This window comes from Hippocampus bargibanti, linkage group LG10, assembly GCF_051943395.1.
Source record: "Hippocampus bargibanti isolate YZ-2025 linkage group LG10, ASM5194339v1, whole genome shotgun sequence".
Classification (NCBI taxonomy): Eukaryota; Metazoa; Chordata; class Actinopteri; order Syngnathiformes; family Syngnathidae; genus Hippocampus; species Hippocampus bargibanti.
In genome coordinates this window covers 5,606,932-5,634,556 of record NC_142743.1, presented here as the reverse complement: position 1 = coordinate 5,634,556, position 27,625 = coordinate 5,606,932, and the positions used below count along the sequence as shown (strand labels likewise).

At 43.9% G+C, this 27,625-nt stretch overlaps 1 protein-coding gene across 1 annotated transcript in view; it reads right to left on the bottom strand.

The window, feature by feature from the left end:
- Positions 1-27,353, bottom strand: part of ppp1r12c (protein phosphatase 1, regulatory subunit 12C) — a 50,079-nt gene extending 22,726 nt beyond the window's left edge. The window contains exons 1-8 of the mRNA XM_089005448.1: positions 26,976-27,353; positions 6,275-6,443; positions 6,065-6,195; positions 4,841-4,959; positions 2,054-2,213; positions 1,757-1,901; positions 1,589-1,663; positions 1,435-1,514 (exon numbers count right to left, since the gene is read on the bottom strand). Of these exons, the coding sequence (XP_088861574.1) occupies positions 1,435-1,514; positions 1,589-1,663; positions 1,757-1,901; positions 2,054-2,213; positions 4,841-4,959; positions 6,065-6,195; positions 6,275-6,443; positions 26,976-27,184 (1,088 nt within the window). The 5' untranslated portion in view covers positions 27,185-27,353. The remainder of the gene's footprint in view (positions 1-1,434; positions 1,515-1,588; positions 1,664-1,756; positions 1,902-2,053; positions 2,214-4,840; positions 4,960-6,064; positions 6,196-6,274; positions 6,444-26,975) is intronic.
- Between the last annotated feature and the right edge of the window lie 272 nt (positions 27,354-27,625).

The following is a 27,625-nucleotide window of genomic DNA, read 5'->3' as shown; positions in this document are numbered from 1 at the left end:
CTGTTAGCTCGGAGCCGTAGAGCACCAGCCGGAAGGGGACGAGACCGGAGTTAGCGATTCGCCGCATGGATAACTGCTGTGATCCTCTCGTGTTGTTTGCTCTCCTCTCGAGGCTGATCATCCAGCTTATATACATTCAACAAAATTATTTACAAGTAAAATGGAGCTCTTCCAAGCCAAAGACGATGAAGATGATGATGCAAATTTCCCCATTGCGGGACGAATAAAGGTATTCTGATTCTGATTCTGATGACATTCTTCAGAACGGGCATCGAGCTCTTTGATGTATTAAGGATGCCAGGATGACAGTCAAACTTGGTACGTACCATTCCGACAGTCAGTCTTTTTTTTTAATCGAACACGAATGCTTTTCTTCACCCCGTGATTAAATTCTCAATTTTATGTGAATTGCGATTCACTACAATTTTCTTATTATGAACTCCATTGTATAGAAGGCCATTCATACGTACGTTTGTAACTTTTCATCTTGAATGTTGAAACAACTTTTTGTATGCACAAACATTAAACAATGTACATTGATGTTGACATCTTGTAGCTTATTATTTGTTATTCGTGTCCTTATATGCCACATATCACAAAAGTTGATGCTATATTGCAAATTCACGGAGCTCATATGTCGTGTCCTTCGCAGATTTCGTCGCTTGCATACGGCTCGAATTGATACGGAAGGACTTCTTTAATTGATTGCAAACCACTTATGCTTTCCTCTTCAGAACTATTTGAATCATATTCATAACTGGATGAGTAACAAGAAAGGATTGTCTCCGAATCTGAACTCTCTGAAGCCATTGTTTTGATTCTGGAGCAAGGCAGTTTGTAGGTGGGCCAGGATCGCCGGATTCGCCCAGGTCCCCAATGTGACGTCACGAACAAGGGGGCAGGACTTTCTTTCCAGTTTCCTGCTCATTAGTGGCAGTTTTGGGCAACTTTCAGTCATTTTTATGGGTGTTTTACATTTGACTAAAAATATCGGCCTGGGTGTTTTGGGTATTTTAGATGCTATAAAACATTTTTCTGATGTCAGTTAGGAAACAAAAAAAAAGTGTTGGTTATCCTTTAAGTCCAACAAATGTCATTATGTGATGAATTAGATATTCAAGGAGACCAATATAAAGATTAAATAATATAACAAATCTAAATAACGCGGTGGTCATGAGAGGACACTAAAAACATTCAAGATGTATTTAAAGAGGTCTAATATGTTTTAGAACTTGGATAATTATCAAATTTGACAACAAATTTAAGAAATGGCGTATGCTTTTCACGGTAAACTTAAGTCAATGACAGTTTCACACAACCTGGAACGACCACCAGTCAATTATCTGCCTGACACTGAAAGACATCATTTTATAAACAATTCCAATCAGTATTTAAAAGAGGTAAATATTTGCCAGTCTTTGGGTGAATACTAACCTGCGCCTTTTATTTTGCGCGTTTACAGTTGTAGCACCTTGTTGGTTTTGCCGTTCCCGTATGGACAGCTCATTTCGCCACTGTGAAAACACCCAGTTGTTAGTGAATTGTCTTGGTTTATTTTGACTGGATTAATTGAAAGAAAATGTCTCACATTGGCCTGTTTCAGAGCTAAATCCTCCAGTAGTTCCTGCACACTTTCATCTGCGACATCCAAAGGTGTCTGACCCTGCAGAATATTTGTTGCAATGATCGATCAACCAAGTACAAATATTCCAAAACATAAGTCCAAATTCATTATGAATGAAGAGTTAAGCCTCACTGAGCTACTGCGGGCTTCCATATTGCACATCTGTTCAGCTAAAATGTGACAGGCCTCTCCTTGACCCCAGTGTGCAGCAGCGTGAAGAGGAGTCCACCCATCAAAGTCCATTGCTGACACATCAAGCCCACATTGACAAAGTAGTCTGGAACGCAAGAAACGAACAAGATAGTGTCAGCAGAGATTTTCTCACTTGAAGGGGATTATGGCATACTGAGGAAGGGTTATTCTTCTCGAGGCAGACACAAAATCAAGTCAAAGTGTCCTCTTTGAAAATTGCAAACAAAAAAAGTTTACTTGAGAGCTTCCACATAGCCTTTGGCTGCAGCCACATGTAGAGGAGTGGCTCCAGTCCTGGGATGTTGTACGTCAGCGGGTGGTCCCTCAGTCAACCAGGTCCGAGCATCTGTTGTGATGTGCTCCTCTTCGACCCGCTTTACCGCTTCCAAGTCCACACCTAAAAACAAGCAGGACACAAATGCTTTGTGACTTACACCGAGACAATGTGAAGTGGAGATTAATCGTATTTGAATGTGCAAATGCTATTTACTGCCTGTATCCAATTTCTTTGTCATTCTATTTACAATTACTTTCATCAGAAATTAGTCTTCTTCTTCTTTTCCTTTCGGCTTTTCCCCACAAGGGGTCGCCACAGCAAATCAGTGTCCTCCATCTTTAGAGGTTTGATCCGCATATTTGTTTTGGCCAAGCTTTTACGTCGGATGCCCTTCCTGACACAAGTGAACCCCTGAAAAACATGTAGGTGCTGTGTGCACTTAAAACCCTTCATTACTTAAAGTGACGTGCAGCAAACGCTGAACTAAATAATAAACTGTAAATAATAATAACACTCAACTCAACTTTATTTTGAGCACTTTAACAACAGCTGCAGCTATAACAATATATATCGAACATAAGATAATCCAAAAAAAGACTGACAATTGTAATAATCATACCCTCCGCACCCTGCCCACCACCTTTTCCAGCTACTCCCCTCAGGCAGGCGCTACCGATCCATGCGCACCAAATCCAGCAGACATTTAAACAGCTTCTTCCCCCAAGCCATTAACTCTTTGAACTCTTTCAACAGTAGCCAAAATGGAACTGTATAGTGCCACTTAGCAGTTTTTTTTGACAATGATACTAGTGCAGCGTGTTCTACCGGAAACAAATTCCTTGTGTGTTCTACATACTTGGCAATAAAGATGATTCTGATTCTGATAATATACAGGGTGTGCACAGTCTCGGTACACAGGAAATGTCACATGCACGGCACCTTCTTACATTTCTTGCCGTCTGGAGTATGTTAAATGAGAAAGCGCATTTGATAAAGATGGCAGTTTCTTAACCACATGAGACAGTGTGCAGAAATCGACAGCAATGCACACTGATTTCATCAAACTCGCCTGCATTTTACAAGGTGAATAAAATTATCCACTGAAAATTGTGGAAATGGAGTTGAAAATACTATTTACCAATGTTTCAATTGAATGCAATTGTTTAAAAATTATACCCAAATTTAATGGATACAGTGGAAAATTATAATACAGCGATACCTCAGTTTACAAAGCCCTTGGCTTACAAACTTTTCGGTTGACGAATGTTACATTTATGAAAATTTTACCTTGGCATACAAACTATTTTTCGGGATGCACACGGAGCTGCCACAATGTGTTGTTCGCGAAAGAGCCCGTTCTAACAAGAAAATGGTGGCCGACTGTATTCCCCGCCCCCAGTCTTCGGTTAAAGCCACGTGATTGGTCAAGGGGGGGGTTTAAAACATTAAAGAGACAGCAGACAACAGAGAGAGAGTAAAATGGAGCTCTTCCAAGCCAAAGCTGATTACATTCTTCAGAACGGGGACCTAGCTCTTTGGTGTAGCCAAAAGGACGCTTCGATGACAGTCAAACCTGGTACGTATCATTCCAACAGTCGGTCTTTTCTTTGAATCGAACATGAATGTTTTTTTTCTGTACCCCGCGATTGAATTGCGATTCACTACAATTTTCTTATTATGAACTCCATTGAATAGAAGGCCATTCATACATAAGTTCGTAACTTTTCATCTTGAAAGTTTAAACAACTTTTTGCATGTACAACCATTAAACAATCTGCATTGATGTTGACATCTTGTAGCTTATTTGTTATTCATGTCCTTATATGCCCCATATCACCGAAGTTGAATTCACGGAGCTTCATATATGCTTCATTTGCCCTGTCCTTCACCGGTTTCGTCGCTTGCATACGACTCGAATTGATACGGAAGGACTTCTTTAATCGATCGCAAACACTTATGCTTTACTCTTTAGAACTATTTGAATCATACTCATAACTGGATGAGTAACAAGAAAGCATCTTCTCCATATCCGAACTTTCAGAAGCCGTTGTTTTGATTCTGGAGAGAGGCAGTTTGTGGGTGGGCCAGGTTCCCAATGTGACATCACGAATAAGGGGGCAGGACTTTCTGAATCTCTCCAGTTTCGAGCTCATTAGTGGAAGTTTTGGGCAACTTTAAGTAATTTTTATTGGTGTTTTGCGTTGGACGGAAAATATCAGCCTGCGTGTTTTGGGTATTTTAGATGCTATAAAACGTTTTTCTGATGTCAGTTAGGAAACAAAAAATGGTGTCGGTTGTCCTTTAAGTCAGAAATAATTGACTCAATGGCAGCGGGTCGAGACAATTGTTAAAATAACCGAAGCCATCAATCATCAAACACCGGAAGTTCAGTGCTAAGGCGATTGAGTACAATTTTCAAAGAAGCCCAACCAGAACTGTGTTAATGCTGTCGCTAACAATGTGAATCTGAGAAAATGGAAAGCAACAGATCATTTGTTATATTGTCATCTTCTTGTTGATAAATAAAGCCTTACCTTCACACCGTGGGGATTAACCTGAAAAATTATTACTGCTCAGAATTAGGGACTCGCTCTGCAAGCGCAGTCACTGATTTGTAAAAGGTATCATTCTAATCTGACATGATCACATCCCATTCTCTCTTTACGCTTTGATTGCATGTATCCAAAACCATATCGTGGAATTGTAAATCAAGCAAGCATGTTGTTTTGTCTCCAAAGAATATTTACCTTGTCTCAGAGTGTATTCCTGAAGAAGGGCCTCAGTGGTTTCATCCAGAGCGATGTCCACTGGGACATCACCATCACAGTTGACAGCAGAGAGAGCAGCACCACATCGCAAAAGGAACCTGCCATTTCAACCATAGAGTGAAAAACCATTTAAAATTTAATAAAACAACCATTATTCATTGTTCTTCTTTTCCTTTCGGCTTTTCCCTTTAGGGGTCGCCAGAGTGAATCAGTGTCCTCCATCTTCAGAAGTTTGATTCACATGTTTGTTTTGGCCAAGCTTTTACGTCGGATGCCCTTCCTGACACAACCCTCTGTATTTATCCGGGCTTGGGACTTGTGGCTACAGAACAAGCAACTCTATGAACTTAATAAGGATTAAGATGCTCAGTAAAAGGCTCCCAAACACAAAATGGTCATCGGCACAGCAGCATTCAAATAAAGTAAAACTATACTCACCTGCTCTGATATTACAGCTATAAAATTTGACCACATGCTTTCAGTTTTCACAAAAACAGTTTCAAATTCTACGCTGTGTGGCCAGCCTGTCATGTTCATTGTTTTGCTGAGATACTGTCCTGCCAAGCACTGCAACAATGAGAGCATTGTTGAATGCAGAAATAGCCTGGCACCCACAGAACACTCGGGCATCAAGATGTGCTCATAAAGCGCATCACCAAAGTATTTAAAGAGCTTTGTTTCCTCCTTAAATTGTTCAGTCTTACAAAAATTATCAATTACATTGTTTCTCTTTACCTGCATGGATACATGAAACCGAAATAACGACAATGCTTCTTGTCCTTGTTTAGATCTTTGCAAAAAAAAAATGAAAACAGAAGACAAATGAATCACAATGTGCATCAGTATCAATTCTTAGCCCTGAAGCTAAATATTGAGTTGAGATGATCTTGGAGTTGTCTCTATAACTCAATTGGAGTCCCTCCCTCACTCCAAATACCCTGGTAAGAGACACCATTACTCCCATTGTTTACTGTGCATGTCAGAGCACAATTCAAGCACGAAGTCCAAGTTACTGCCTTGTAGACAAACCTGTCATACGTGTGTGTGTGTGTGTGTGTGTGTGTGTGTGTGTGTGTGTGTGTGTGTGTGTGTGGCTCTCACTGAAAAACACATAATTATTTTGATTTTACGGCTCTCTTAGTCAAAAAGGTTCCCGACCACTGCTCTAAACAGTGTTGAAGAGCGCCGACAATAGCGACATACTCTGCTATATCACGGTAGCCGCAGGATGCAGCAACGTGCAGGGGTGTCCAGCCCTCACTGTCAACCTGGTTGACATTGGCTCCGTGCTCCAAAAGAAAAGACACCATCTCCATGCTGCTGTCGATGCAAGCCTGGCAGGGTGAGATTGACGAAGTAAGTTTCGTTCTCATCACAGTACGGGGACAACTTAGGTAGCGAAAGCAGCTTCACCTGATGCAATGCAGTTATCCCATCAGCATTGGAGCAATTAATAATTTCTCCATCCTCCATGTTGCTCATCATCTCCTTGGCCTCTTGCAGCATCACTTGGGCTTCCTCTGTGTCCCCACTGGCACATGCAGCTAGAAACTCTGCAGCTCTGTCAAACCGCACCCTTTTTCTGAACAGAATGGATGACAGAATAATGGTTTAAGAAACAATTATCATGTTAAGATTTTATCATATCAGTTCTTAATCCTCTTTGTTACATTTTTCTTCATTAACATCATGGAGCCAGGGAGCTGAAGCCAATCTCAGCTGAGTTTCAACTAGGGTAGGAATAAAGCCAACACATAACAACCATACACATTGACACCATCTGACAACTTTAATTTTTCACGGAGCTACAGTGATAAAATGTGTTTGGATCCCCCTAAAAGCAAAAGCCACAGTGGTCGCAGAAATAACTCTGACACAGTCTGACAAAATAGTACCCGAGACAATCCATCCATTTTCCAATTCACTGATCCTTACAATTGTTCGCCGGGCGTGCTTTAAAGCGACCACAGATGTCTTTTGCTCGTAGGTGGGAACACCCCAAACCGGTTGTCAGCCAATCGTAGAGCACACAGACATGAACAACCATCCACACTCACTCATAGCTGAGGACAATTTAGAGTGTTCAATCAGCGTACCATGCAGGTCTGTGGAATGTGGAAGCAAACCGGCGTACCTGGGGAAAACCCACACAGGGACAGCGAGAACATGCAAACTCCACAGAGAAAGACGGGAGCTGTAACCAAACCCTGCATCTCTGCGCTGTGAGGCAGATGGCCGAACCAGTCAACCACCGGGCCATCCTGTACTATATTTGAATTTTTTTTTTTGGTCTCAGACAAATGTTGCTAAACTGTAACATGATCTTCTTGGTCTGGGTTTTGTAATGACGAATGAAATAGACATTCATGTTGTGTTTACATTCCGTGAGGTGCAAACCACGTGTTTTGACATCCTATTTTTGCAATATTTTTTTCATTAATTTTCCGATCCGCTGAATCCTCTCTCAGGTCGCGATGGGTGCTGGACCCCAGTCGTCATCGGGTAGTAGACAAAGGACATTGAACCGGTTTCCAGCCAATTGCAGATGTACAACCATCTGTGCTTGGGAGAATTTGGAGTGCCATGTGTGTTTTTGGACAGTGGGAGAAAACCAGAGTGATAGAGTGCTTATGCACATTAGTAAACATATGTTATTTCATGCTTAGATTAGTAAACATATTGTTATTCCATGTTTAGCTTAGTACATATTATGTTATTGCATGTTTACTTTAGTTTACATGGATTTATGAAGCTTATTAGTTGAATAGTTGTGAAAGCAGAATGTAACAAGTATCAACTCTCAGTGTAATGTTCTCCCAATACTTGTCCGTAGCTGATTGGACAACAGATCGCTGGAGACAACGATCCTGCAAGAATTAAGGGAGTTCCAGCGTGAAAACGGCAATGTGCTCACCAAAATCAAGGACAAAATTAAGACTGCCAACAACAGAATAGATGTCATCGAAGCGAGGATCTCGGAGACGGAGGAGTGTTGGACCTGGAAGTAGCAACGAAGGAGCTGCTAAAGCTACATGCTAAAATGGAAGATAAGATAACCGACCAAGAGGGACGAGCAAGATGGGACAATATAAGAATTTTTGGTGTCGAGGAGGGGTCTGAGACCAACTTTACAACAATGGTAGAGTTTGTTGATCACCTTTTGAGAGAAAAGCTTGAGCTTTCTCCTCACACCGATCTTAAGATTGAACAAGTGCATCGGGCACTTGGCCATAAACCTCCCGCTGACTCCTCGCCAAGGTCAATTATAATAAAATTCGCTGGCAACAAAACTAAGGAGGAGATCCTGCATAAAATTTGGCAACAAAAGGCTTTTTTGTTTAAAGAGTTTTTGCCGACCACGACTATGCACCAGAGACCCTGAAGAAACGACGAGAATACGCTGAGGCAAAGAAGGTGCTGCGAGAGAAAGGGATACGATTCCAGACTCCTTTACCAGCAAAGATGAGGGTATTCTACGCGGAGGAAACGTGTCTCTACAACTCAGCACATGAGGCCACAACTGATATGCTAAAGAGGGTTTTTCCAGTGTCTGTCCGCACACCTCCAACGAGCTGGATGGACAGCGTTGAAAGAAAGACAAAATAGCGTCTTCGGTTAAAGCCACATGATTGGTCAAGAACCCAGCAGTGTTTGTGTGTGTGGGGGGGGGTTAAACATTAAAGCAGGGGTCGGGAACCTATGGCTCGCAAGCCATATATGGGTCTTTTGATGATTGCATATGGCTCGCCGATAAATCTAAATACATATTCTCGCTTTTTTCTGTTCATTTTCTGTTGGGGCTGAGGTTGGCGGAAAGCGCAATTTTAATTGGATGACATTTTGTTGAAAAGTGGCCGCACGTGCCTCTGTGTGTGTGTGTGTGTGTGCTTGGGACCGGCACAAGAAGACATATGTCCCTTTGTGGCGACAGAACAAGCAACTCGCTCAGTAAAACGCTCCCAAACATAAAATGGTCATCGTCACAGCAACATTCAAAAAAGCATCAATGTAGCCAAATATTGAAAAACTATCTTAGCTCAGTTGGTAACACAGAATATCACGTAGAGACAGGGTTTGTAGAGAGGATCAAAGACCGTATATTGGAACCTGAGGAAACTTTGGCATCTTACGATGTGACTTCTCTCTTTACATCTGTCCCAACCCCAGCAGCAGTATCAGTGGTGAGGATGAGACTGCTGGCGGATGTTTCTCTGCATGAAAGAACCAAACTTAAACCGGATCACATCTGCCAATTATTGTAAATATGCCATAATACTACGTATTTTCAATTTAGGGATACATTTTACAAACAAATTCATGGTTGTGCTATGGGCTCACCAGTTTCACCCATAGTGGCTAATCCAGGGGTCGGGAACCTTTTTGACTAAGAGAGCCATAAAAGTAAAATATTTAGACATGTTTTTCAGCGAGAGCTACATGCGCGCACACACGCGCACGCGCGGCCTCTTTTCAACAAAATATCAGAATGTATTATTTAAAATAACTTTGTGATAGTACTCACCGTTAACATGGATGGCTTTCCGTTCCTCGTGTTTGGTAAAAATCCAGGAAAACGATCGGAATGAAATTCAATTTGCCGGTCCAGAGGCGAAGTTACTGCTAGCTAGCCTGCACACGGGTCATAAGCTTCCACACTTGCTATCTGCAATCTACTTCTCGCAGAAGTATGTCGATGCTAACATTAACATGGGGCTTGTTAAAATGTCACTGACATTCGACTGTTTCATCGATGGTATTGCATTGCAAATTAGAATCAGAACATTTTCTCTTCTCTAATGCTCCGGTGCAATCAGGCTGAAGTGCACAAGTTGGGCTCATTTGAAGGAGCGTTTACCTGTTTCAACATGACGGCCACTATCATCCAATCAACATGGCGCTTTCAGCCATTCTAAGTCAGTGTCATCCAATCAAAATTGCGCTTTCCGCCAACTGCAGCCCCAACGGGAAATGAACGACGAAAAAAACGACAATATGTATTATAATATGTAATATTTATCGCCGAGCCATATGCAATCATCAAAAGAGCCATATATGGCTCGCGAGCCATAGGTTCCCGACCCCTGGGCTAATCTGTACATGGAAGAGATGGAGAAACAGGCCCTCACATCCTTCCCGGGGACAAAACCGAGACATTAAAGAGAACCAACTAGCCTTCTTGGATTGTAAAGTAATTATAAAAGAGGACATAGCGCTAAAAACAGAAGTCTTTAGGAAGGCTACGCACAATGACAAATACTTACTTTTTGATTCTAACCACCGTTTACAACACAAACTAGGAGTTATCAGAACCCTCCAGCATAGGGCTAAACTAATACAAACAAGCATTGAAGGTAGAGAAAAGGAGTAAAAACATATCAGGAGAACACTCACTAACTGTGGGTACGCCTAGTGGTCATTCAACAAATGTCAGAAAGAAAGAATAGGGAATGAAACCAAACATTCTCAAGATACAAAAAGGAGAGGAGTAGCAGTACCTTACATTGCAGGGGTTTCTGAAAAAAACTACTTATTTCAAACCGATAAACACGTTAAGGCAAAAATTAGTGCATCCACGATAGGCTGCCAAAACAAAGTAATGTAGTTTATTCAATACATTGTAAGAATGAAAATTGTAAAGAGCAGTACATTGGGGAGACTCAACAAATTCTCAAAAAAAGACTTTATCAACATCACCGAATCACCTGTCACCTGTCACCGAATGTTATTATTCTCGGAGACTTCAACATCCACATGGACAATTCCACTCTTCCCCTCACTAAAGACTTCACCTCCTCACTCGACAGCTTTGGTCTGCACCAATTCTCGGATTTTCCCACCCACATAAAAGGCCACACCCTGGACCTCATCTGCATGTCTGGCCTTACCCCTAAGAATTGCACAGCTGATGAAATCCCTATAACAGACCATTTCCTGGTTTCATTCAATGTTTCCATCACTCTCTCTCTCCCCAAACCACCCTGTGTCATCACATATCGCAACATCAAGGACATCAACGTTGCCACCCTTGCTGAGATGATTGCCACCCTGACTCTGGACCACAACTCTTCTCCTGATGAACTTGTCTCCCGGTACAACGCGGACCTCACGAACACCCTCAACGCCCTTGCTCCTGTAAAGTCCCGGTCTGTTCAATTTACCCGACCTGCACCCTGGTTCACCCCCCATCTCCGCTCCATCAAGACAAAGACTCGCCAACTTGAAAGACTTTACAGGAAGTCCGGGCTCACTATCCACAAGGACATGTATGCAACTCACCTTACCCTTTATAAGGACTCTATTTCACGCGCAAAATCGCTATATTACTCTGGACTCATTGATTCAAATTCTGGCAACTCACGGGCCCTCTTTTCCCTCTATCACAAAATCACACAATCTCCTATCTCTCTCCCCTCACATTTTTATTCCTCTGAGACATGCAACACTCTGCTGTTTTTTAGCGAAAAGATCAACAAAATCCATCAGCACCTCGGGTCCTCTGTCCGCCCCCCTTCTCCCAGCCTTTCTACTCCTTCCAAACTTTTTTCCGCTTTTGCACTCCCCCATCCCTCTATAATCTCAGACATTATCACTAAATCCAAGAACTCCTCCTGTCAACTCGACCCCCTCCCCACTATCCTTATCAAGTCCTGCCTGCCCTCTCTTCTCCCATTTATTTCTACCATTATTCACTCCTCACTATCAACTGGAATTGTTCCTATCCCACTCAAAACCGCAGCTGTCACTCCCATCTTGAAAAAACCTGGCTCAGACCCAAACGATTTCAATAACTTACGTCCAATTTCCCACCTTCCATTAATCGCCAAAATTCTTGAAAAGACAGTTGTGTCCCAGCTTCACTCACACCTCACTCACAATAACCTCTACGAACAATTCCAGTCTGGTTTCCGCCCCCGCCACAGTACTGAATCGGCTCTCATAAAAATCACGAATGATCTTTTTATGGCAGCCGATGCCGGTTCACTCTCCATCCTCATTCTTCTCGACCTGACCTCAGCTTTTGACACCATTTCCCACCCTATCCTTCTCGACAGACTTTCCACCCTAGGCATCACCCACACCCCACTCCGCTGGTTTCATTCCTATCTCTCTGATCGCGCACAATTCATCCAAATCAACTCGTTCACCTCACTGTCCTCTCCGGTGTCCTCTGGTGTGCCTCAACGGTCTGTCCTGGGGCCACTTCTCTTTATTATCTACCTACTTCCTTTTGGCAATATTTTCCGTAAGTTTGGCATTCACTTTCACTGCTTCGCGGATGACACCCAACTCTACCTCTCCAGCAAACCCGACGCTTCTCTTCCACCTTCATCCCTCTCATGTTGCCTCTCAGAAATTAAATCCTGGCTTTCCCATAACTTTCTCAAGCTCAACAGTGAAAAAACTGAACTTCTTCTTGTCGGTACCAAATCCACCCTCCACAAAACTAACAGTTTCTCCCTCACCATTGACAGTTCTACCGTGTCCCCCTCCCCTCAGGTCAAGAGTCTGGGTGTCATCCTCGATAGCTCACTTTCCTTTCACTCCCATATTAATAACATTACTCGGTCTGCTTATTTCCACCTCCGTTCCCTCTCGGTCCCTCAGATCCTCATCCTCTGCCCGTCTCACCACGATGGGATGCAGAGCTTTCAGCCGCTCTGCTCCCAAACTCTGGAATTCACTCCCACCCAACATCCGTAATATTGACTCCCTCCCTATTTTCAAGGCTCATCTCAAAACCCATTTGTTTAAAATTGCTTTCAATGTCTAATTCTCTCTGCTATTTTATTATTTATCATTTTACTTATGGTTTTATTGTTATGTGCTGTGTTCTATTGTTTTTATTGTAAAGTGTCCTTGGGTGTTTTGAAAGGCGCTTGAAATAAAATGTATTATTATTATTATTATCGCAGGGATAACACTAGTGGGCCTCAATCGGCAGTACATTTGCACTTAAAAGCTAGCAACCAGTCATTTGACGACAATGAGGTTAAAATCTTAGCGAAAGAACATAGATGGTTTGAAAGGGGAGTAAAAGAAGTGATAAAACATCATAAAACAACTAAATCCTTCATTAAACCGGTCTGGTGGGCCGATACGACCAGTGAGACTTTAGTTCGCTGACGAAGCCTCTTGGATAGGAGGCAAAACGTCCGACACCTTCAAAAAAAGTACAGATGACGGCTGAAGAAACCTTCTCATCGATTCAAAAAAGCAAAAACTATACTCACCATTTGATAACAATGCTCTGATCTTACCGTGAAATGGGCATCTGTTTCCTTACATTACATCACAAACAGAACGTCAAAGTCCTTTAAGATGATCATGACAAAAGAAAAAGGAGACATAATGTTTTTACAAGAATCCCACTTAAATGGTTTGGAACATCTGAAACTCAAAAGACAGGGATTCAAGCAGGTGTTTTTGCTTCCTATGCGAAGGGACACAGGAGAGGAGTATCTGCCATTATTTCTACAAAAGCGATATTTGAGTTGCAGACAGAAATTAAAGACAAGGAAGGGAGGTATAATATGGTTGTGGGTAAAATGGAGGGCTCTTATAAATGTTTATGCATCACCTGGGGCATCATTACCGACATATCTTCGACCTGATGATTACAAAGGCCCTAGGAGTGGTCATATGTGGTGGGGACTTTAACATGATATTGAAACTTAAAATGGATGCATCAAAAACAATACAACAGCACAATAAAGTGGGAAAGATGATAAAGGAGATGGGCATATGTGATGTATGGAGAGAGCTTAACCCAACTACTAGAGACTATGCTTTTTACTCGGCACCACATCAGGGATGGATTTTTTTTTTCATGTATAATAAAGACATCGGCCTTATAAGGACGTGTAAAATTGGAATAATGGACCTATCGGATCACAGCCCAGTCTATTTCGACACAAATAAAATGCAATAAAGGGCCTTATGCCTGGACACTTAACATAAATGCATTAAAGGGAAAGATGAAGGAAGAAATAAGAGGAAATCTCACTGTTTTTATTCGAAAATGATAAAGGAACGGTGCCGCCAAACATGGTATGGGATGCAGGCAATGCGGTCTTAAGAGGGAAAATGATCGCAAAATTGGCTTTACAAATTTTACAAAAGAAAAACAGACAGGAAAAACTAGAGAAACTCGAAAAATAATTCCAGCAACTAGCGAGTCAGCACCAAAAAAATGCCCAAACGATGGTGGCCCAAGAAATTACGACAGTTAAAAACAGATACAAGATATCCATGACATAGATATTCAGAAAAAAATGCTTTAAAGCAACGAAAAATCTGGCATGTAAATTGAGGAAGCAACAAGCAGAGAGGGTGGTGCATAAAATAAAGGACCCATATACCGGACAAATGAAATTTGACTTCAAGGACATCCAAAGTTGCTTTGAAAGATATTATAAGGACCTCTATGCCCAAATGGTTCCTGATTATGGGGAAGCTCCCGAGGCTATGTTGGAATCACTGAACCTCCCAACAGTCTCGGGAGATCAAAATGACGTTCTCATGGCTGAGGTGACTATAGGTGAACTACAGAAGGCTATTTCCCAACTAAAGCTAAATAAATGCCCGGGAACTGACGGCTTCCCCGCTGAATGGTATAAGACAATGGCATTGGGTCTTTCTGACCACTATTTAATCCACTTAATTCCCACATACAAACAGAAACTCAAATGTGTAAAACCGGTAGTCAAGACAGTTAAAGCATGGACAGATGAAGCAAAGTTATCGCTACAAGCATGCTTAGACTGCACTGATTGGAGCGTCTTTGAAACTTCAACGGGCACATTGGATGAATACACAGACACTGTAACATCATACATCAGTTTCTGTGAGGACGTGTGTACCAACAAAGTCCTTCCGCTCATTCAACAACAACAAGCCATGGTTCACTCCCAAACTCAGGCAGCTTAGGAAAGAGAAAGAATCCGCATTTAAAAGCGGCGATCGAGCAGTTTACAAACTCGCCCGAAACAGGCTGACGAAGGAAATTAACATCGCAAAGAAAAGTTATGCAGAGAGGCTTAACAAACAGTTCTCCGCTAACGACTCTGTATCGGTGTGGAATGGCCTGAAAGCAATAACAAATTATCGTTTACCTTCCCCCCAAGCAGTGTACAACAATGGTATGGCTGATGAGTTAAATACATACTTTTGCCGATTTGAAAAGGACACCCCCATTTCCCTGGTCTGCCCACCATTACCAGAAACTACCGTATCTCCGCCCTCTGCCCTACAGATACACGAACTGGACGTTAGACGGCTCTTCAAGCAGCAGAAGATCAAGAAAGCTGCAGGACCTGACAGAGTGTCCCCCTCCTGCCTGAGAGTCTGCGCTGACCAGCTGGCTCCGGTCTTCACACAAATCTTCAACAGATCCCTGGAGCAGTGTGAAGTCCCATCCTGCTTCAAACAGTCTACTATCGTCCCAGTTCCAAAGAAACCAGCACCCTCAGAATTGAACGACTATAGACCTGTCGCTCTGACGTCTGTGGTCATGAAGTCCTTTGAACGCCTCGTGCTGAACCACCTAAAGAACATCACCGGATCTCTGCTAGATCCTCTTCAGTTTGCCTACTGGGCAAACAGGTCTGTGGAGGATGCAGTCAACATCGGACTGCACCACATCCTCGACCACCTTGACAACACAGGAACCTACGCAAGGATCCTGTTTGTGGACTACAGCTCTGCGTTCAATACCATCATCCCAGAACTCCTCATCCCCAAACTTCTCCAGCTTGGTGTGTCCCCCACGATCTGCCAGTGGACCCTCAGCTTCCTGACAGGACGGACACAAAAGGTCAGACTGGGAAATATATCATCCACAACACGAACCACGAGCACTGGAGCCCCGCAGGGATGCGTCCTCTCTCCATTGCGCTTCTCTCTCTACACAAACGACTGCACCTCAACGCACCCAGCTGTCAAATTCATAAAGTTCGCAGACGACACCACGATCATCGTTCTCATCAAAGACGGCGACGAGTCTGCGTACCGACAACACGTGGAGCAGCTGGAGCTCTGGTGCAGCCGTCACAACCTGGAGCTGAACACGCTCAAGACAGTTGAGATGATCGTGGACTTCAGGAAACATCCATTACCACAGCTACCCCTCACACTATCCAACTGCCTGGTGTCAACCGTTGAGACCTTCAAGTTCCTGGGAATCACAGTCTCCCAGGACATGAAGTGGGAGGTCAACACCAACTCTATCCTGAAAAAGGCCCAACAGAGAATGTACTTCCTGAGGCTGCTAAAGAAGCATAGCCTGCCACAGGAGGTGCTGTAACATTTCTATACGGCTGTCATCGAATCCATCCTGTGTTCTTCCATCACCGTTTGGTTCGGGGCCGCCACAAAAATGGACAAAATCCGACTTCAACGGACAGTTAGGATGGCGGAAAAATCATTGGCACCGCCCTACCCACTCTCGAGGACTTGCAAACTGCAAGAATCCAAACTAGGGCGTGGAAAATCCTACTGGACCCTCCGCACCCTGCCCACCACCTTTTCCAGCTACTCCCCTCAGGCAGGCGCTACCGATCCATGCGCACCAAATCCAGCAGACATTTAAACAGCTTCTTCCCCCAAGCCATTAACTCTTTGAACTCTTTGAACTCTTTCAACAGTAGCCAAAATGGAACTGTATAGTGCCACTTAGCAGTTTTTTTTGACGACGATACTAGTGCAGCGTGTTCTACCGGAAACAAATTCCTTGTGTGTTCTACATACTTGGCAATAAAGATGATTCTGATTCTGATTTATAGTGACATCTTATCTCCAATATTACTGAGAACATTCAATTGGGCCCGAGTGAATGGAACCATTCCCCCTTCTTGGAGAGCGGCAAATATAGCCTTGATACCAAAAGATGGGAAGGATAAAACCGAATGTGCAAACTACCGCCCTATTAGTTGAACCAATCTTGAACCAAGATTATAAACGTTTTACATGAATTTTAGCAAGGCGTCTCTAATCGATACTACCAAAAATCATACATTTAGACCCGACCGGTTTTATTAGACAAAGACAAACAATGGATAATATTTGAAGAACTCTCCACATAGACAGACAGACAAATCCTTGGAAATGTTCAATTTTCATTTCCTCCGCTAGCGTTACTGCTCTGAGTGGGATGGTGACAGTCGAAACGCTCCTTATGCTCGCTCTTAGCTCGCCGATCCATTGCTCGAATCTTTCCTCCAACTCCGGCCACCTTGCCTTATGTCACGGCCGCTCCATTCCCATGTTCCTCGGCGTAACTGATAGCCATCAGTTTAAACTGAGCTTCATAACCATATCTCTGTGCCATTTTCAGGGTTGTTAAAACAGCAATGTTCTGCATAAAGAACATACCTGTTCGTTTATACACAAACCACACCCACACATCCCCCCCACATGTTCTCTCCCACGTCCGCACTACAGGGCGCACCGCACATTTTGAAAAAAAATCTGAGACCGTTTATATGCGCCTTATGGTCGTGAAAATACGGTATATAAAGAACAAGTGGTCGGAGGAGGGTGGCATAACAATCCAACAGGAAGCATGGGAAAGAATAATAGCACAGCAATGGAATTGTACATCTGCTCACTCTTGGAAAGAATTTGGGTGGAAGAACATTGTCAGATTTTTTTTGGAGTTCCGGCTCAAGGGCATGCACAAGGATCGAGTACAGCTTGGTGGAGATCCTGTGGCAATAACAAAGCGTCACACTATCATGTGTTTTGGGAATGCCCGGTCATTTCCAAATACTGGAAAGGGTAGGATTGTGGGAAAATTTGTTCCTCCAACCTTTGAAGCCCTGTATCTGGGACTGGAACCTGATTTAATTGTTAACTCTGCCCAGAAATACATACATAACATTGTGCTGTTAGTGTCACGTGCGAGTTGACAGCTGGGCGGGGCCTCCGCTTCGGACCTCCGCCAGCTGCTGTCAATTCCCTCATCACAGACATTTGGACATTTAAACCAGTCGCTGGCACTCACCCAGCGTCGGAAGATCCTCCCCATATATTAAGGTTCCGACTAGTCAGCTGCCACTGTCGCCCTCGGATCGTGACAGAATCATCCGACCACCATGGATCCCGCAGACAGAGACCGTATCTTCTCTGCCCTAGCTTAGCAGGCGGAGCAGATCAACCAATTGGGGCCGGCCCTCGCTGAGGTCCGCAGCGACATCGCCCGACTGGCCCACTGGGTGGAGAGACTTGAAACCGGTGGCACCCGCGCCTCGGTGGCCCTACCTTTCCAGGCCAACATCACACAACCCGCCCGTTACGGAGGGGAGCCCGGACGCTGTGCGCAATTCCTGTTGCAGTGCTCCTGAGTATTCGACCAACAACCCTCCGTATCCACCACCGACGCGGCTAAAGTGTCGTATGTCGCCAGCCTGCTTGCCGGCCACTTGGGCCTTGGCCGTCTGGGAGTCTCGGCCGGAGCTCCGAGCCTCCTTCCCGGACTGCGTCGCCGAGATGCGGCAGGTGTCCCACCACCCGATGAGTGGGCAGGAAGCAGGGGGCCAGCTGTGGATCTGCCACCAGGGCACCTGATCGGCGGTAGAATATTCCGTCGACTTCCGCATCATGGCCGCTGCCAGCGGGTACGATAACCGAGCCCTGCGGGGGATGTTCCGGCGCGGGCTGAATGCGGCGCTGAAGGATGAGCTTGCTACCCGCGATGAGTGCTCCAGCCTACGCGAACTGATCTCACTCACGCTGCAGCTGGACAATCGGATGCGAGAGAGGAGCCGGGAGCGTGCTGCCTAGGCGAACCCCGAGCCGCCGGCGGGGATTCGAGGGGGCAGCCTCCGGGGCTCTCTGCGCGGAGGGCACACTGCAGCAGAGCACATGGCGATGGGGGGGCGAAAGGGCCGCCCCGCGGCAGCCGGAGCAACGCACCACCGGGCCAACTTGCCAACTCTGTGGGAAGTCGGGACACCGGGCCTACGGCTGGCATGGACTTCACCCAAACTGGGGCCGCGATTTGCGGACCCCTTCGCCGTGGAGGCCATCATCAGCCTGGTCGCGGTCCGCTCCGGCTGCCCGCCTCAATGAAGGTCCACCCGGTGTTCCATGTTTCGCTCATCAACCCGGTGGAATCCAGCCCCTTGGCCCCCTCTCCTCCCCAGCCTGCTCCTCCGCAGATGGTGGACGGAGGACCGGTCTACACAGTGCGGGAGATCCTGGATTCGCAGCGCAGGGGTAAGGGCATCCAGACCTGGTCGACTGTGAGGGCTACGGACCGGAGGATCGTCAGTGCGTCCTCCGAGTCTGGATCCTGGGCCCATCGCTCCTGAGGGCGTTCCATGAGACTTACCCGTTTAAGCCGGGTGGGTTGCCAGGGGGCGTCCGTTGAGGGGGGGGGGGGGGGTACTGTCACGTGCGAGTTGACAGCTGGGTGGGGCCTCCACTCCCGACCTCCACCAGCTGCTGTCAATTCCGTCATCACAGAGATTTGGACATTTAAATCAGTCGCTGGCAGTCACCCAGCGTCGGAAGATACAACACCTCGCGCCTCGCCCGTGCCTTGAACTGCTATCGGTACGAGAGTTTGCTTCGCCCGAGGTATTTAGTAGCCGCGATCGCGTCAGTCTGCTACTCTCGAGATCTCGAGCCTTTTTATTTTTCCCCCGAGCTAGTGAGGCTGGATGGATCACGCCGGCCCACCCACTCGCTGTGCTGTTTTGTCACTTTCTGTTCAACAGGTTTTTTCCGGGTGTGCGTTATCTCGGACCCGCGCCTTTTGTTAATAAATCCTCTGCCGGCACCAACGTCTCTGCCGCCTGCTTAGTGATCCTCCCCATATATTAACGTTCCGACTAGTCAGCTGCCACTGTTGCCCTCGGAACGTGACAGTTAGCAAGCAAGAAAGCAATCACGAGTAGATGGCTAACAAAAGAACCCTCATCGGTCAAAGACTGGATTAAGGTGGTGGGTGAAATTTATGAAATGGAAAAGATTACTTTCTTAGTCCGAGGCAAGCGAGTGAAATTTGAGAGACTATGGGATACCTGGGAAAAAATTACAGCAACCTAAGTGCTTATAAAGATATTTAAGTCAACCAATGAACCCCAATCCACTCAAGATCAAAATTGTTAATTATTGATACTCTAATTACTATTATTTATTATTTGTATTATTACAGTAAAGTCTCGTTATATCGATATCGGATATATCGATAGTCCCGGTTATATCGATACTATTTCTATGCACGCACTGAGAAAATTACATGCAAACAGGGTCGGATATATCGATAGTCCTGGTTATATCGATATTTTTTCGGATTCCCTTGAATATCGATATAACGAGACTTTACTGTATTTTTTTCTCTCTTATTCTTTCATTCTTTATTTGTTAACTTTTCTTTTGTATATGGCACAGTGAACAGCACATTCCACCAGCAGAATTGAAAAGAAATGTAAAACGTTTTAATGAGATTGTTATGTGATCCATGTTTTGTTTTGATGTCTGGATCAGATGACGCTCAATGTGACCATGTTTTCCTTTTTTAATTGTTCTAAAATTTTTCTATAAAAATAAATAAAATATAATTGTAATAATAAGCCATAGGATAGGAATAAACAGAGCCTGCAATTAATAATACTTTGTTATAAGCAAGCGGGAAGGGGGGGTTATTTATTTATTTTTTTGCATGTGTTGGAGAATAGGCACTTTATTGAATCCCTTAGACCACAGGTGTCAAAGTCAAGGCCCGCGGGCCAAATCCGGCCTGCCACATCATTTTTTTTCGGCCCGCGAAAGCAAATCAAACTTGTTAAATTGAACTTTAAAAAGAGACACATCTGTCAACGGGTTGCACCTCTGCCAAAAGAATCACTTCCCTTTTCAATTCTTACGTTTTCCTTTAGAGGGCCGTTGGAACCGTGACTGTCACCATGTATATGTTTCATAACTCCTCGTGAAATAAACAGTACACAAAAATGTTTCAAATACAGTAAAGTCTCGTTATATCGATATCGGATATATCGATAGTCCCGGTTATATCGATACTATTTCTATGTACGCACGGAGAAAATTACATGCAAACAGGGTCGGATATATCGATAGTCCTGGTTATATCGATATTTTTTCGGACTCCCTTGGATATCGATATAACGAGACTTTACTGTAATTGAAAAACCATTGTACAAATTATTGTAATAATGTCAGAGGGAAATGCTTTGCCTACGTCAACCTTATTATTTATTACATATGACAGTTAGAATTTTTGGTAAATTCGTTTTTAGCAAGCATTGTGGAAGTTGACAGGCTCGATTTGTTTTCACGAGTTTTTTTTCATGACAAAATTATTTGGCAGTCCGGATCTGGTCCCAGGACTTTGATTTTGACACCTGTGATCAAGAATGAACACTGCTGTGCTGATATTTTCCAAAGTTCTTGTGGCCATTTTCAAAATAATAAATTCTTAAATTAATATGTGTTTTAATTAGCTTATCAGTTTTGAATATCAGAACATTCTGAATTCCATGAGGCATTACTTTTTGCCAAACATTCAGGTTTGCAAGGAAGACGTACATTTAAGTACAATGACAGTATTTAATTCATTCATCCATCCATCCATTTCCGAAGCCACTCATCCTCAGCAGGGTCGCAGGGGGGTTGCTGGAGCCTATCCCAGCCCTCTTTGGGCAGTAGGTGGGGGACACCCTGAGCTACTCCAGCTACTCCCCTCGGGCAGGCGTTACCGATCCATGCTCACAAAATCCAGCAGAGCTTCGTAGAAAGATGTCTTCCTTACACAATATAGATAACTATCTACTTCTTCCCCCAAGCCATTAACTCTCTAAACAGTAACCCAAATAGAACTGTAGAGTGCCTCAATTTTTCTTGTGATGATACTAGTGCAGCGTGTTCTACCGGAGACAAATTCCTTGTGTTCTTCATACTTGGCAATAAAGAAGATTCTGGTTCTGATTCTGATTGTCAGCCAATTGCAAGGTACACAAAGAATGAACAACCATCCACGCTCACACTCACACCTAGGAATAATTTCGAGTGTTCAATCTCTGCATGTCATGCATATTTTTGGAATGTGGGAGGAAACCGGAGTACTCGGAGAAAACCCACACGGGCGCGATAGAACATGTAAACTCCACACAGGGAGGCAGGAGGTGGAATTGAACCTTGCACTGTGAGGCTGAATCGCTAACCAGTGGACACCCAGGCCGCACTATTAGTATGTTTAATTATTTAATAATATTTTATATATATATATATATATATATATATATATATACAGTGAGACCTCAACTTACGAACGCCTTATAATACGAACTTTTCATCATACCAACGTCAAATTTATGAATATTAAGCCTCATAATAAGAACTATTTTCATCTTACGCACTTCGGTGGAAGTGTGTATACATAAATACATAATCTTCGGCGGAAGAACACGAAAGCACACGACCTTCGGCTCTGGCGGAGTGATCTTCGGCAACCGAACAGCGCTCCAGCTGACGCTACTTTGCACACCCCCTCTCATTGAATGCACACGTCCATCGCCTCCCTGCCGCTTTTTGCTTATACTTTTACGATTATGGCACCGAAAAAAACCCACCACAGGCTCGTGTTCAGCCCAAGAAGAAACACAATAAAATCACCGTCGCTGAGAAGAAGAAGATAATTGAAAAACACGAACGACGTGTGCGTTTGTGTGATTTAGCGACAGAGCGCGGCTATGCTAAGTCCACCATCGCTACCATCCTTCGCATCAAAGAAGCTATCAAAGGTGCGTCTGTTGCAAAAGGTGTTTCCATGCTCTTAAAGCGACGGTCTTGGGCAATCGAAGAAGTTGAAAAACTTCTGTTAATTTGGATTCACGAAAAGCAGCTATCCGGCGACAGCGTGAGTAAAGCTATTTTATGCGAGAAAGCACGGCTAATTCACGCCGATATCGCCATGCGCCAACCTGGAAGTTCGGCGCTTATTCAGGATTTTAAAGCCCGTAACGGATGTTCGAGAACATCTGAGGGCAAGGAGGAGAAGGCAATGTTGGCAAAGTGGAATGATGTTCCATCCAGAAAAGACTGGCTATGACAGGGGTGGGCAAACTTTTTGACTCGCGGGCCGCATTGGGTTCTAAAATTTGACAGAGGGGCCGGTCCAGGAGCATTTGGAGGGAGTGTTTGTGCCGGAAATACTAAACCTAAAGCATTAAAGGACAACCGACGCCTCCTGACAAGTTATGTCCATAATTCATAAAATCACTTCAAATGACTTCGACTGAGCGTATTTTACAAAGATTCCACAGCATATAGCTATAGTTTACGTTTTAAGACTTGCGCTGAATATTCATTAAGTCTTGTTTTCGGGTTGATGACGATCCCCATGTGACGTCACGTTTGGACCGTCCATGACCGAGAAAGCGACACATAATGCATTTGGGGTACTTTGTTTGGTCTGAAAACTTCGTGTTGATGGCAAAATTAGAAGGAAAACACATTAATAACGCCATGGTGAATCGTTGTGTGTTGCACCAAGACAACTATTTGATATTCGCTGACACAAATTCCCAGCTGACAAATCAACCCATTTCCAACGGAGCTTGGGCGCAATCTTCTGCATTTTCTGGGTGCTACATTGCTGTGATTGACGTCTCGAATTGATATGGGAGGACTCCTTCAATCAATTGCAAACATTTATGCTTTCCTCTTCAGAACTATTTGAATCATATTCATAACTAGATGAGTAACAAGAAAACATCTTCTCCGACTCTGAAGCCATTGTTTTGATTCTCGAGCAAGGCAAGACGTCTTGGCATGACGTCACGAACGAGGGGGTGGGACCTTCTGAAACTGGCCATTTCCGGATTCATTTTGAAATCATTTTTATTGGTGTTTTTCATTTAACTAAAAATATCAGCCTGCCTGATTTGGGTATTTTAGATGCTATCAAACGTTTTTCTGATGTCAGTGGGAAACAAAAAAAAATGGTGCCAGTTGTCCTTTAAATGTAGTGTGTACAAACCGCATAGCACAGTAAGAACACTACAACCCAATTTAGTAACTGTCTTTCAAATGTGAAAAATATCCCTGATCAGTTAATAAATTTGTCTCAAGGAATATGGCGTTTACATACTATTTCCTCCTCCAGATACTTGGAGGAGGAAATGAAATAGATTAAAATAACATATACACTGTGATTTATCGAGATTGCGTCTGTTTTTAAGTTTTCATTGAAGGGGCAAAGTTAAAGAAATCAACATTTATTGAAAAATTGAATCACTTTCAGCATTCAAAACATATTACACAACGAAGAGAAGGTTTCTTCAGCCGTCATCTGTACAAAAGTGAAGGTTTCGGACGTTTCGCCTCCTATCTAAGAGGCTTCGTCAGCGAACTAAAGTCTGACTGGTCGTATCGGCCCCATTTATATATCCCTAATGTCCAGACATGGTGGCGCCGCAGGGATAATACTAGTGGGCCTCAATCGGCAGTACATTTGCACCTAAAAGCTAGCAACCACTCATTTGACGACAATGAGGTTAAAATCTTAGCGAAAGAACATAGATGGTTTGAAAGGGGGATAAAAGAAGCGATTCTTATAAAACAACAAAATCCTTCATTAAACCGGTCTGGTGGGGTGAGGTTCAATTTGGATCATTCATACAATAGCCTGCTTAGGCAAAACAGGTTAGGCAACTTTCGCAATGATGATGATGAGGGTCGTTATGCTGATGAGGTGATACCGGGGGGGAGTGGGGGTAATAGGCCAGTCGTTAGTTAGGAATGTAGGAACAATCAGTGGGGCCACAGGGAGGGGTCCCCTGCCCCCCCCAACCTGAGAGTAGGGACCTATCATAGCTGTGTCCGGCGCCACCATGTCTGGACATTAGGGATATATAAATGGGGCCGATACGACCAGTCAGACTTTAGTTCGCTGACGAAGCCTCTTGGATAGGAGGCGAAACGTCCAAAACCTTCACTTTTGTACAGATGACGGCTGAAGAAACCTTCTCATCGATGGACCACTCCTGTACGACTGAGAGCTTACACAGACGTATTACACAACGAAATATTCAAGCTCAATAATACCTACTTGTGTTAAATTCTGCCAAATCATAGATGGTTTGTCCTCACCGCACGCTCAACAAACTCTCCACTAACGCCCTCCCCTTCACGCGCAAACAATACACGTGTACCGTCGCCGAGCACACAGACATAGGCTACCTGCAGTTGAAGTTTGCATACTCGGCACGGCAGCCAATCAGAAGCCTGCTTCTTTCTTCCGGACTTTATCAAGCGTTATAAAGTCGTGCAATTGCATGTCATCTTCCAAAATAGATGCACAGAACCTCAGCCCAGAAGAAAGATTCAAAAGAAGCTAACAACATATGTGACGCTACAAAACGTAAATTTACATTAAACCGTGACTGTGAAGTGTACGTGAGACTTATGAAAGGGGCTTAGCGGCTCTTAGGAAGCAATGCAAACGTTGCATTGTGCACCACAATGACAATCGACTACTGCAGCAAAATTTACTGCCATGCACATTTACCGTAAATTAAGCAAGGTAGCATTTGTAGTAGGTACATTCTTCATTTAAAAAAAACTTCGTAGTTTGTGACAATGTTTTTTTAATGTGATTGGTTGTCTCATTGTGCTTCAAGTTGTGAAAATGGGGCTGGCAACTTTTCAGTTAACTGCCCTGTTGTCCACTAACATTTTGTCATGAGTTTCAGACACTGTTTTTACGATAATTTGGGCAAGTTCAGTGGGCCGGATTAAAAAGCCTAACGGGCCGTATGTGGCCCGCGGGCCGTAGTTTGCCCATGTCTGGGCTATGACAATCATCAACATGATGAACGATAATGTGATGCCTCAGCCTCGTAACACCTTACAAGTCAGAAAGCAACAGGTGTCAATTAAGAGGTTTTTAATCAGCAAAAAGGATGAGGAGTCTCCAAAGAAGCAAAGAGAAGCCACACCAGAGGTTAAGTTACCAACAGTCCTTCTGTGACTCTCCTTCCATAAGCCATCAATGACCATCAAAAAGGTAAATACAGCTTTATTTTACAGCACAGTTTATTTCTTTAATTACAGTCCTCATGTAATGTGCCTCTCTTTCCAAACAGCAAGTCCCTTTGACCTTCGACCGCCAACGCCATTCCATCAAGTCATCAATGACCATCACAAATGTAAATAAAGTGACTTTACGATACAATGCAGTGTATTTCTTTAATTACAATACCATAGCGCATTTATTATGCATAGGATAAGGTAGGTCGTGTGTAGTTTTAAGGCTTATTTAGTTGAAAAGTATATTTTATGGAAACCCGGGAACGGATTATTCCCATTTTAATGGTTTCCTATGGGAACTTTTTTTTCGAGATACACACTTTTCACCTTACACACTCTGTCTGGGAACCAATTAAGTTCGTAATTTGAGGTATCACTGTATATAAATGAACCCCCTTTGGCTGTCTCCGCTCTTTTTGGACGCACCAGACTCTTCAATAATTATGGACAAAAAATTTTGACAAAAAAAAGAATTGTCTGACAGCCAAAACACCCGTTTTGTGGTTTTAATAAAAATATGACGGTAGTAAATGTATATAAAGTATTTTAAAAACTAGGAGCAACACTTTCACTCCGATTTTCACATTATGACGCATGTTCACTCCATGGCTCATTGCAACGACATTTTAAAACTGGATTAAGATCAGAAACATACAATACAAACATATCTAAGTAATGTAATGTACGTGAGTAGTCTGCAACGCAATAATGTGTAAAATCCAGTAGGTGCCCGTCCGGTAAGCAACAGCAACGCAACACTGTGCCGAGACCGTTTCTATTCAGCTTGGTCAATGTGCAGAAACGGCTAACTATACCCATCATCAACAGTTCGGACAATTACCAAGGGCCTTCCGAATTCCAACATATATCACTTTCACCGTAAATGGCTTTAGTGCTAGGAGTACTGTCCAGTAATAAAGCTAAAAGCCAACTTGATGAAGTCCACCCAAACAGGTCCTCCTCACATTCTTCATTTTAGGATCTTGGAGCGAAACTAGCCATCAGAGCAGCTAACTAGTTGTGTTTAACTGTTCCGGGTGTTCTCCAAAGAGGTTTTGCTCACCGTCTCTTGCTGAGCGGGCTACTTTCATCACCCCTTAAAATGGGCTGCTCGGTGGACGGGTCATGCAGGTCGGCCTCCGGCTCCTCGCTTCCACTTTCCAAGGCATCGCCTCGCCATCTGCGCCGTGGCAAGGCCGACGCTTTGTCGGTACATGAACCGGCCCAGCGCTTTAGTTGCTCCCGCCGCTTGGTCCTCGCGGAGTCGCCCATTCGATTATCCAAGCAAGACTGTGTTATTGAAAATAAAACAGAGCCAGGAAGCGAAAGACACACCCTCCACGCGTATGCTTTCACTTCCTGGTCTCTGGCAGTGTAGAGCACATAAGCAGCCTCCAGTCATGTGTCGTTCGCGAACGAGACGGTTCTTAGAGCTGGATCTCTGAAGTGAACGAAGAGAGCCGGTTCCTAACAAGGAGCCGTAAATGGGAGCTGCCTTTTTTGTCCTCTATTCCCCGCCCCCAGTCTTCGGTTAAAGCCCCACGTCGATATCCGTGGTGGAGGAGGGAGGGGAGAATTACAGACACACGCAGCAGTGAGGAGAAGGGGGATGAGGTGGTTAGGGTAGACAGGTGGACAAATGTTAGTCAAAGTCAAAGTCAGCTATATTGTCAAATATGCTAATATGCAGGACATACAGCACAGATGAAATTA